Below are 12,364 nucleotides of genomic sequence, written 5' to 3'. Positions count from 1 at the left end.
CCTGAGGGTCCCCGTCCTCACAGACGGCCCCTCCCCAGCACTGTCTCTGTGAAGAGTAAGCTTCTCCCCACACCTCCCGAACACCCAGGATGCCCAGGGCAATGGGGGAGCAGCAAACACTTAAAGCTAATGAGGGCAAAACCTGATTCTCAAGTGGGAAGAACAGTTTTCCTTTTCCGTCAGGCACTTTCGCCCTTTTGGAAGTTGTGGTGGAAACACCTTCAAACCAGCCTTGGGGGAAAACAAACAAACAATCACGCTGGGGGTGAAGCAATGGCTGAAACTGCTCCACGCGGCCCCAGACCTCCCGGGACGGCTGTGCGAGTGGGGGCTATGTTGTTTCATCTGTGCTTGGCGGAGCTCCACACAAATGCACAAGTGTCTGCCTTTGAAAAGACCTTCCTGGAAGAATGTCCGACTCCAATGCACCCTTTGGCTTTGCTGAAGGTGAATTAGACCAATAAACCTTCTCGTCTAAAATGTCATCAAGCAGAAAGGAAAAATAAACAGACTCTGCCTGCTCCCTGCCTGGGAGGGTTCCCTATCCCGTGGCTTCTGGTGGCGTTGGCCAGTGGCAAGCCACATGGGAGGATAGAGTGAGGGAGGGGAGGGGAGGGGTACCAGGAGGGCCCCAGGCTGGCTGTGCCTCTAACACAGGGGTGGCCTGTGCCCCTCTCCTGTGGCTTCTGACCAGGACCCCTTCTCTCTGCGCTCCAATCTGCCATTTCCCTTGATGCTTGAGGACTAAGGGCTGTCACAGCTCTGCTGACACTGCCTCTAGCCGTGGGTTCCACACCGCCCCTCATGGATACCCCACGCCCTGCCCAGCCCTTTGTAAATAACTCTTCCAGGGCTGGTCCCACTGGAGCACCCCATCTGCTTCCTGTGAGGACCCTGACTGCTCCACCAGCCTGGCAGCTCCCAGGCCCTGTGCACTGGCAGGTGGGGGAAGGGTCCCCGCAGTTTGCACATGGATGCAGTGCAGGCGGCCACTGACAGGCGATACCCAGGAGGTCATGCTCAGACCTAAGGTGCAGGTGGCCCACGCCTCAGAGACACAGCCGCCCTGGAGGGCGGGGGACAGAGAACGAGACTGAAGAGAGGGGGCTGGGCAGCGGCGCAGCCCCCACCAATGCTTCCACCCTCACCACATCGTTGTATGCTGAATTTTTTCAAATATGTTTTCTTAATCATCCCTAAAAATTCAAAAACCAAAACCAGCAAGGTGGCGCAGCAGGTGAACACAGCGTGCTGGGGAAAGGACACAGCTGGGTGGGGCGGGGGGGGAAGACCCTCCGCATCAGCCAAGGCAGGCAGGGACGCATGTGCAGGGGGGTTCCCTCGGCCATGTCACCCACCGCCCTCAAGACTACCCTTGTAGCCCCAGCCCTGAGCCCCTCAACCCCTCATTGTCCAGCCCCAACACCTCCTTCCTGTGTGGGTCGCCTCCCAACCTGAGCCTGTCCTCTTCCCCAAAACCTTCCCTGGTGGCCCAAGGTCACCCCCAAGGTGGCTGCCAGAGGACGGGACCAGAGGTAACATTGGAGACAAAGTGGAGGCCCAGAGAGGAGAGGAACCGGCCCCCAGAAGGTTGTCTTCCTGACCTCAAGCTGGCCCTGCCACCCCTCCAGGCCCCCATACCGCTCACAACCTGACTGGCCCTGCCCCCAGCTCCGGCACACTCCAGAGGAGACCGCTGCACCTGGGTTTGTCAGAGCTGCCACTCGGAGACAAGGTCACGGAGCAGCGGTGCCGTCTCCTTCTCGGGCAGATGCTCATAATCTCTGCTAACACATTCCTAGTGTGTGGCCCCGTCAGACCTCCTAATGGACGCCTAAAGCCACAGTAAAAACTGGTTGGTTTCCTCCATCAAATAACCTCAGGCAAGACAGAGAAGCATCCAGCGCTCACAGGAAAGGCCTAATCCCACACGGGGGGCTGTGCTCAGGCACCGCTGAAAGGACCTGGCCCTAGACACGGAAGCCGTGGATCCCGGTAATCCACCGTCCTCTGTTTATCTTCTTACGTGAGGCCCCTCTCCTCCGGGACAGTGCAGGTGGCGTCCTGCATGGTGACTTTACTCCTCTGAGCACCCGGAAGGGGGCGGCGGCAGGCGGGCGGGCCCCGGTAAACACTCACTGTGTTCAGAGCCAGGGCCGAGTGTGGACAGAGGTGACCGTAGCAGTGTCCTGGCTGCGAGTCCCTCCACAACTGTGGGCACACTATTGCTTCTGCCATAGGCAGATGATGATTCTGGAGTGTTGGACACCGATGGGGAGACCAAGGCGGACTCAACCTCCCCCCGCCCACCCCCTCCCCAGCAAAAAACATTCATCCCTGGACTTTGTTTTCTGACACGCGCAGGAAGGAAAATGTGCCACCTATGCCCTACGCTTCCCTGACGATGGGGCACAGTCTCCAGGGTCCCCTGTGGCCCAGCCCTTGGGAGGCACCACCCCAGGGGGCATCGAGCTCTGATGTCCAGCCCCAGCTGGCTGGAAGGGCACAACAGGAAGGGTCACAGGGTCAGAGTAGGCAGCACCAGGCAGCAGGACGCAGGGGCCACCCGTGCAGCTCACCCACGTGAATGCACTTCACACTGGCTAGCACTGCCCCACACAGCCACAGGACGGCACCGTATCAAGAAAAGACTCGGTCTTTGAAATGGACAATGGCAGCAAATGGATCTGCGTCTGTGAGGGCTGCCCTCTTCCTCTTGCTCAGCCCTGAGCCCCTCACCCCACCAGCCCCTGCGCCTCTGTCGAGCACACGGTTCTCCATGCATCAGCCAGGCCCCACTAGGGGTGACATCCAACGTGCGGCAGCCCAGACCCCGCCCAGACACCTGCCGCCTTCTCTCAATATCCCCCCAAACCCCACCAGCACCTCCCATCTGTCCTCCTCCCAAATGAGGCTCAAGCTCCACCTGCCCTGGGCTGGCACTGATGGGACAGAGGATAAAAACCATAGTCTCTGTGCAGGTGACCACTACTTGGAGTCTGTGTGGCATGCCTGGGAGATGATGGGATATTCAAGGCAGATGTGAAGGGCGGGTCAGGGAGGTAGAGGGACGCCGGTGGCCAGCACGGAAAGGAGAGTGAAAGCCGGTGGACGCAGCACTGCAACCTCAGGCCCAGTGACTGGACCCCAACTGCTGGCGAGTCGCAGCCAGGCATAGTGGCCGTGAAAGAAGGAAGATGCTGTCTCCACAGAAGGACTGGCTCAATTCTCCTGGAGGACAGAGGATCTCTCATCTGCCAACCAAGCTTAGGCCTCGGCCTTGTGGAAGTCTGGGAAGTGGGGCACAGGGGGGCGACTGGGCTCCAGGAGGGGCCAGTAAGACCCCTGCAGAACCATGAGCACGTGGGAGCACACCCTGGAGCTTCCCAAGAAGAGAAAAGGGGTTTGCACAGTCACAGCCGTGGAAAGCATGGCATTTTGATGCAAAAAACAATGTGTTTCCTTACAAGCCAAGGAAAAGCAAAATAAAGCGAAACCAAAGCCACCCAGTCTTCAGGGCACTTCCCCGGAGCGTTCTGGCTTTCCCGTTTACATCCAGGCAGAGCGGACAACCTTGGCTACAGAGTCGTGTATGAACGGCTCAGAATTTCAGCCACTAGGAAATACTCTGGCCAAGGCGGCTGCACATGAACAAGCCCTTTCTGTGTCCCTCCCCCAGCGACGGAGATCTCCGGGGTCCATGTCCCTCCCCGACACAAAGCTCCAGGTGGGAGGACTATGACCCCACCACAGGGCTCAGCTGTATTTACACGGACCCTCCACAAATGTGCATTTCCTAAACCACTTTTTCCAATAGCACATTTAAAAAAATTTCAGAGGCCGGGCGCGGTGGCTCAAGCCTGTAATCCCAGCACTTTGGGAGGCCGAGACGGGCGGATCACGAAGTCAGGGGATGGAGACCATCCTGGCTAACCCGGTGAAACTCCGTCTCTACTAAAAATACAAAAAACTAGCCGGGCGAGGCGGCGGGCGCCTGTAGTCCCAGCTACTCGGGAGGCTGAGGCAGGAGAATGGCGTGAACCCGGGAGGCGGAGCTTGCAGTGAGCTGAGATCCGGCCACTGCACTCCAGCCTGGGCGGCAAAGCGAGACTCCGTCTCAAAAAAAAAAAAAAAAAAAAAAAAATTTCAGAGCACAAATGTCTTAAGACAGAAAATCTACCAGGGCACCTTTTTTCCTTTCTTTTTCTTTCTTTTTTTTTTTTTCCAGATGGAGTTTTGCTCTGTTACCTAGGCTGGAACGCAGTGGCACGATCTCGGCTCACCGTAACTTTCGCCTCCCAGGCTCAAGTGATTCTCCTGTCTCAGCCTCCTGAGTAGCTGGGATTATAGGCACCCACCACCACACCCAGCTAATTTTTTAATTTTTGTATTTTTGGTAGAGACAGGGTTTCACCACGTTGGCCAAGCTGGTCTCAAACTCCTGACCTCATGTAATCCATCCGCCTCGGCCTCTCAAAGTGCTGGGATTACAGGCATGAGCCGCTGCGCCCTGCTCCAGGGCACCTTCTTGAGCCACCCTGGGGCCGGGGGGAAGTGGTGGGGACCGTCTTACCTTGTTGTAGTACTGCACCTGCACAGAGTGCCACCGCCCGTCACTTACACCACCGGGAACCTTCGGTGCCACAGTCGTCGTCGTCTCACCTGCACGGTGGGAGGGAGATCCAGAGAGAAAGCAGAGGTTGGCGGGGCCTACTGGGGACCGAGGACCGGGCTGTGAGGCATCGGGGGAGACAGGTGCACATGGCCACGTCCTCCCTCCCCTCCCCACAGCACCATGGTGGGAGCCGCCCACCACTCCCCATCCATTTTCTTTTCTGGTTACAAAAGTAATTCTTGTTCCTCTTTTCTGGTTTTGTTTTGAGATGGAGTCTCGCTCTGTCACCCAGGCTGGAATACAGTGGCGTGATCTCGGCTTACTGTCACCTCCGCCTCTTGGGTTCAAGCGATTCTCCTGCCTCCGCCTCCCGAGTAGCTGGGATTACAGGCACCTGCCATCATGCCTGGCTAATTTTTGTATTTTTAGTAGAGATGGGGTTTCGCCATGTTGGCCAGGCTGGTCTCGAACTCCTGACCTCGTGATCTGCCTGCCTTGGCCTCCCAAAGTGTTGGGATTACAGGCGTGAGCCACTGCACCTGGCCTTGTTCCTCTTTTCTAAATATGAAAAAAGGTAAGCACAGAAAACCCATCTGTCTGTACCAGCAGCAGTCACACCTACACCGCACCAGCGGTCGAATTCTTTTTCCTAGGCATTGCATCGATGTAGATAAAATCATCAAAACCAATTCCCCTTTAGGTCACTTAATCAAATAAATGTCATCTCAGGTTTTTAACAACTCTTAAACCACATAACACATCCCATCGTGAGGTCGCAGACGCGTCTCTTGTGCATCTCTGCTTCGGGGTGTTTGTCACTTTCACCCCTTGAGCTCCTGCTACAGTGGGGTGGGCGAGTCCCTTCGGGGATTCTGGAGCACAACCCTGAATCAGCAGCAGCTGGGAGGAAGGAGGTTCAGGGGCACCAAAGGACAGGTGCGGTGGGTACGGTCCCAGGCAGGGAATGCCGTCTAAAGGGAACCAGCAGGAGCTCTGGAAACAGGGGTGTGGGAGACACCGGCCAGAGGAATAGCCTAATTCCAACTCACAGAGCCTGGAGGGCTGTGGCCACCACTCCCACAGTGGCCGGCTGCTGTTACAGGTGCCTCCCTTTCTTTACTGCATACAGAAAACCAAGCTCCATCCTCCACCATCACACACACGTCATTCAACACAGGCCAGGGTTCTAGAGATGGAAGCACCTGAGCCATCGTGGTGAACTTCCAGGTGAAGGAGGAGATGGCAGAATTCACTCCTAAAAGTCAAGTGTGCCAGGCTGAGCCTGGTGGCTCACACCTGTAATCCCAGCACTTTGGGAGGCCAAGGTGGGAGGATCACTTGAGGTCAGGAGTTCAAGACCAGCCTGGCCAACACAGTGAAACCCAGTCTCTACTAAAAATACAAAAATTAGCCAGGCATGGTGAAATGTGCCTGTAATCCCAGCTACTTGAGACGCTGAGGCATGGGAATCGCTTGAACCTAGGAGGTGGAGGTTGCAGTGAGCCAATATTGCACCACTGTACTCCAGCCTGGGTTAAAGAGTGAGACGGTCTCAAAACAAAAACAAAAACAAAAAGAGTCATGTGTACCAGAAAAACACAGATATACCTGCTGGAAGTCTGGAAAAATGTTCTTTTCTAACAACTGGAATACTATGTTTAATGGCCTTGTCAATATATATATATATTTTTTTAAAGAGACAGGGTCTCACTATGTTGCCCAGGCTGGTCTTGAACTTCTGGGCTCAAGCAATCTGCCTGCCTTGGCCTCTCAAAATGCTAGGATTACAGGCATGAGCCACTTTGCCTGGCCAGCCTTGTCATGGAGTCTCACTCTGTCACCCAGGTTGGAGTGCAATGGCATGATCTCGGCTCGCTGCAACCTCCGCCTCCCAGGTTCAAGCGATTCTCCTGCCTCAGCCTCCTGAGTAGCTGGGATTAGAGGCATGTGCCACCACACCCGGCTAATTTTTGTATTTTTAGTAGAGACGGGGTTTCACCATGTTGGCCAGGCTGGTCTCTTAACTCCTGACCTCAGGTGATCTGCCCACCTCGGCCTCCCAAAGTGCTGGGATTACAGGTGTGAGCCACTGCACCCAGCCAGCATCAATATTTTTAATCTAGAGATGTACCACAATGTAATGATTCCTTGGTTTCTGAAAACATGAACCAGATCGTCCACATTTCCAGCACTACAAATAACACTGTCATGAACATCTTTTATTATTATTATTTTTTGAGACGGAGTCTTGCTCCATCATCAGGCTGGGGTGCAGTGGCACAATCTCGGCTCACTGCAATCTCTGCTTCCTGGGTTCAAGCAATTCTCCTGCCTCAGCCTCCTGAGTAGCTGAGATTACAGGTGTCTGCCACCATGCCCAGCTAATTTTTGTATTTTTAGTACAGACGGGGTTTCACTATGTTGGTCAGGCTGGTCTCGATCTCGTGACCTCGTGATTCACCCGCCTTGGCCTCCAAAAGTGCTGGGATTACAGGCGTGAGCCACCGCGCCCGGCCTAGTTTCCTTTCTAGTGAGTTTGAAGGTTTTCGCATATTAGGAGATGGTCTTATCATTTTTCCTACATTGACTACATTGTCAGGCTGCCTTTTATTTATTTATTTTTTTTTTTTAACGGAATCTTGCTTTGTCACCCAGGCTGGAGTGCAGTGGTGCAGTCTCGGCTCACTGCAACCTCGACCTCCTGGATTCAAGCGATTCTCCTGTCTCACCCTCCCAAGTAGCTGGGATTATAGGCACACATCACTTCGCCCAGCTAATTTTTTTGTTTTTAGCAGACACAGGGTTTCACCATGTTGGTCAGGCTGGTCTCGATCTCGTGACCTCGTGATTTGCCTGCCTTGACCTCCCAAAGTGCTGGGATTACAGGCATGAGCCACCGCGCCAGGCCTGTTGTGAACATCTTTTTGCACTTTGGATTTCTTCAATAAGACAGGTTCCTAGACCTACAATTGAGGGATGAAAGGATAAGCAGCTTGGAGGCGCTGCACAGGGCAAGGGTAGTTTTAACCCACAAAGCATCTGTGAATTGCTCAGAGCTGCCCTTCCTAGGGAGAAGGCCCCACCTGCAGAGAAGGTGAGCTGCACCTGCTCGTCCACGATCTCCAGGGCAATGAAGTCATGCTTCTCGTTGAAGCGGCCGTTGTAGAGCAGCAAGCCGTTCCTTTCTTGGGTGGCAAACCTGTGGAGCCAAGCAGAGGCACATCACGGGATGAAGACCCCAGGGTCAAAAGGCTGCCTAGGGGCCGGGCGCGGTGGCTCACGCCTGTAATCCCAGCACTTTGGGAGGCCGAGGAGGGCAGATCACGAGGTCAGGAGATCAAGACCATTCTGGCTAACATGGTGAAACCCTGTCTCTACTAAAAAAAAAAAAAAATACAAAAAATTAGCCGGGCGTGGTGGCAGGCACCTATAGTCCCAGCTACTCAGGAGGCTGAGGCAGGAGAATGGCATGAACCCGGGAGGCAGACCTTGCAGTGAGCCGAGATTGCGCCATTGTACTCCAGCCTGGGCGACAGAGTGAGACTCCATCTCGGGGGGAAAAAAAAAAAAAAGGTTGCCTAGGAATGACGAGCCCAGTCAGAGGAGGGCAAACATGTGGGGCTACAATTCAGTAAAGAATGGTGTCAGGCATGCCTCCCTCGCATAGGAGCAGACAGCCCATCAAGCTTGATAAGCAGTGTTCTTTTCTGGAAGTAGGAAACCAGAATCCATGGGGAAACTGGTTACTATGGCCTGTAGAATGCAAAAAATATCCCATTTGCACAACATGCTACAAGTACGACCAGCAGCCAGGACACCTGTTACAGATGTGTTTGGACAAAGCATGCACTGTACATTTTCTACTGCTGTGAACAGATCCCCTCGTGTGTGCGCCAGGGCGTGGGGACCTGGTACCTTCCCAGGAGGGGATGATGCTGTGGAAGGACCCCTCTTAGCCCCTGCCCGCTCGCCCCCGCAGTCAGCCACAATAGCATCTGTTGGTGCCCAAACACGGGTCAAAAAGACCCCAGGGCCTTTGCACAGCTGCCCTACCCCAGAAACAATCTTCCCAGGCTTTGCAGATTGCTCAGGGGTCAACCCAGCTGTACCTGCCCTGACTCATTTTACTCCAAGTTGCCCTCACCTCCCATCAGCCTATGACATCACTCGGTTAATTTCTGAAATCATGCTGCTGACTCACTGGTTTATAAGAATGCATGATCCATAAGGGGAGGAACTGCAGCTCTCATTCCCTGCTGCATTCCAGAGCCCAAAGAGGATCTGGTCCATATCAGCGCTTAATATGGGCTGTGTGAATAAATGAAAGGAAGGGGCACGAACAGACGCCTGAACATGAACAGGCCTGTCAGAACTTAGAGCAGGCAGAGCAAAAAACTACCTGCTCTGGCAGGAGATCATCGAATTCTCAGAAATCCTTCTCCCACCCAGGGGCCCAGGCAGGGGGTCTTCAGACCCAAATCACCACAGCACCTCCCCCACCTCCCTGGTTTCAGAGAACTTGGCGAACCTCCTGAGTGAGCTCGGGACGGGTTCCTGAACTAGCTGGCTGTCTCCACCATCAGAGATCAGTGGCAGGAACTCCTTTTGACTTAAGGTTGGTTTATCCATTTTCCTGCAGGAGTCGGCCTGAGCCAGCCTGGAGCATCTGACCTCAGCCTTTTTCTTGAGTTAAAATTGATGGTTTTGGCTAGCCGGTGGCTCACACCTGTAATCCCAGCACTGTGGGAGGCCGAAGTGGGTGGATCAGCTGAGGTCAGGTTGACCAGCCCGGCCAACATGGTGAAACCCCATCTCTACTAAAAATACAAAATTAGCCAGCATGGTGGTGGGCACCTGTAATCCCAGCAACTCGGGAGGCTGAGGGAGGAGAATTGCTTGAACCTGGGAGGCGGAAGTTGCAGTGAGCCGAGATCACACCGCCACTGCACTCCAGCCTGGCAACAAAGTGAGACTCCATCTCAAAAACCAAAAAACAAACAAAAAACTGACGGTTCCCAGCTGTCCCTCAAACCCCCTCTATTTAGAATGCCAGCAAGAACTGATGACAAACACTAAAGAAAAATACCCACACAGCACGCTGATGCTTGGGCAGGGAATGAGCAGGGAGAAGGGATCTTAATGACGACGGGGCCAACTCAGTGCAGCCTTGTTTCCCGAGACTCAGCCCCTGGGTCACACCTGATTCCCTTTGGTCGGTTTCACTTCTGTGTGGTTCCCTTTGGACCCAGGTGGGGGCTGTTGGGTGGTGTCAGTGTCAAACAGTCCTGCACAGCTCCCCTGGCAAGCACACGTACACCACTGGCGACAGAGCAATAAAGAAGGGACCCAAAGCCGAGGGGAGGGTTGGAAGAATGCAAGCAAAAAGAGGAAAGGCCAGAAAACAGAAACCAAGGCCCGGAGAGGGGGCCGGGGAAGGAGGAGGAAAGAACAAAGGGCTGGGGGGATGAGAGGCAGCTGGGAACAGAGCCCGGAGCCCACTTGGGAGCCTGGACACTTGGCAAAGAGAAACTAGAAAGAGGAGAAGGAGCATGAAAGCACCCACCTGAAACAAAAGCAGCTGGGCGCCCCCAACCTGGCCCCTCACAGCGGCTCTCAGAGGCTCAACAGGGTTCTGCCTACAGCCCCCACCACTCCCAAAGTGTAACTGCCCTGGAAGCTTGGGGAGGGACCTTACGATTTTACTTTTAAAGGCATTCCCTACAAAACTCTCAGTGATTTAGTGTCAGCTCTGATTGTTTAGCCACCATCACACATAAGGGAAATCGTTCATAATTGTCCAGTGCAATAATCTCAGAAATTCAGAATCTGACAAGCAGCAGCGTAACATTCCCTGGTGCAGACATTTAATCAAACATGATCAGAGGTGGAGAGGAGAGTGGTGGTCACCAGAGGCTGGGGAGGGAGCAGGGAAGGGGCTGAAGAGAAGTGGGTTAAGGGGTACAAAGAAAGACACAAAAGGAATAAGTGGTTTTGTGTGTGTGTGTTTTGAGATGCAGTGTTGCCCAGGTTGGAGTGCAGTGGCACAATCTTGGCTCACTGCAACCTCCACCTTCTGGTTCAAGCGATTCTCGTCTCAGCCTCCCAAGTAGTTGGGATTACAGGTGTAAACCACCGCAACCAGCTAATTTTTGTATTTTTAGTAGAGACGGGGTTTTGCCATGTTGACCAGGCTGGTCTCAAACTCCCAACCTCAGGTGATTCACCCGCCTCGACCTCCCAAAGTGCTGGGATTACAGGCGTGAGCCACCGCGCCTGGCCTGGAGCTACTCAACTATCAAAGGCCACACAGGGAGGACACCGACGTCACGATCTGGAGGGATGGGGCGCACAGAGAAGCCCGCCCCTTTCCTGAAGAGACCCGTGTGGTGCGGCAGGACACACACTCACGTGAGGGAGACGGTGAAGTGGAAGCGCTGTCTCAGGCCCCGGAAGGTGACGAAGGACCGGGGCGGGAAGCTCCTGGTGGTCACCTCGCAGTAGGGTCTCTCGTACTCGCCGGGAGGACACACGCAGTGGAAGCCGCCAATGAGCAGGTTCACGCAGGTGCCCCCGTTCTTGCACACCCCGTTGGCACAGCGGCCTGAGCGGGCATCCACCTCACAGTGCTCTCCTGGGGGGCGAGAGGAAGACGCCAGAGAGGTTACCAACCAGTCAGGGAAGAGCCAACGAGCCTGTCACGGACCCCGGACACACCCCAGCCACAGAGTCAGCTGCTGAAAGAAAACCTGACGGACTCCAGGTCAGGTCTGTGACATGAACAGAAACCCCCGAGTTCTTGAGGACTTGCCCAGAGCCGTGCCAGAGTCGGCTGCACCCAGCTCCTGGTGGGCAAGCTAAGGATGGTGGCTGGGGGGTTTCCAGAAAGCTCTCTCTGGGGTCAAAGAAACAGCAGCAGTGAGTCCTTCCCAGCCTCCAGCCCCGTTCAGAGCACCCTGCAGGCTGGGCTGGACTCCTCTGAGCGGAACGCCTAGAAACAGACCAGAGGGCCTCACGCCCTCTCCCCACACCTATGCCTGTGCGATAGCAGAACACGGCAAAGTCCCGTCAGAGATTCGGAGCATGCTGTCCTCACATGACCCAAAGGCCACCTTCTCAGCAGGCCGCCGGCCCTGCCTGCCGTCCGCCCTCCCACAGACACCTCACACTGGCCACCCCTGGATTCCAACTCAGTTCTAATCTGGCCCATCTCGACCACCAGCCTGTGAGCTCCTGAAGGGCAGGCACCACCCTACTCTGATGTCCTCCTCAGAGTTTAAACTCTTCTGTGACAGGAAGGTTCTGGAAGCTTTCCCAGAAAACCAGCCGGGCAGCCCACAGCACACTGCCTCTCTCCCCGTCTGCCCTCAGACCAGGAGCGCTCAGAACCTCATCCGCTCGGAGGGTCTCAGCATTCGCCACGCTTTGAACAAGTTGTTCCTGCACCGGCCACTGCATCCTCCAGCAGCCAGGTGTGTGCTTGGTGACACTCCCGCCCCCAGATGGGGATGGTGGCCCACAACCCGCACACCCCATACTGCCTCCTCTACCTGGGGTGGACATTGGCCGGAGACCCCTCACAGACCTTTAGGGGCTTCCAACAACCAGAAAATTCCCAGCAACATTCTCTCCCAGTTACAAAATTTTAAATGAATGCATTTTAAAATAAATTATGTTCACACACTAAACAAAAAAACAGTGTAAAAAGTATGGCGTGGGCCAGGCATGGTGGCTCGTGCCTGTAATCCCAGC

The 12,364-nt window shown here is 54.8% G+C and overlaps 1 protein-coding gene across 2 annotated transcripts in view; it reads right to left on the bottom strand.

Moving 5' to 3' along the window:
* The window catches only part of CELSR1 (cadherin EGF LAG seven-pass G-type receptor 1), a 190,015-nt gene that overhangs the window by 72,479 nt on the left and 105,172 nt on the right, over positions 1-12,364 (bottom strand). For both annotated transcript variants that reach the window (XM_077949321.1, XM_077949322.1), the window contains exons 3-5: positions 11,024-11,246; positions 7,699-7,814; positions 4,574-4,662 (exon numbers count right to left, since the gene is read on the bottom strand). In XM_077949321.1, coding sequence (XP_077805447.1) covers positions 4,574-4,662; positions 7,699-7,814; positions 11,024-11,246 — 428 coding nt within the window. The remainder of the gene's footprint in view (positions 1-4,573; positions 4,663-7,698; positions 7,815-11,023; positions 11,247-12,364) is intronic.

This window comes from Macaca mulatta, chromosome 10, assembly GCF_049350105.2.
Source record: "Macaca mulatta isolate MMU2019108-1 chromosome 10, T2T-MMU8v2.0, whole genome shotgun sequence".
Classification (NCBI taxonomy): domain Eukaryota; kingdom Metazoa; phylum Chordata; class Mammalia; order Primates; family Cercopithecidae; genus Macaca; species Macaca mulatta.
The sequence above is the reverse complement of the archived record's forward strand: the minus strand, read 5'-3'. Positions and strand labels throughout refer to the sequence as shown.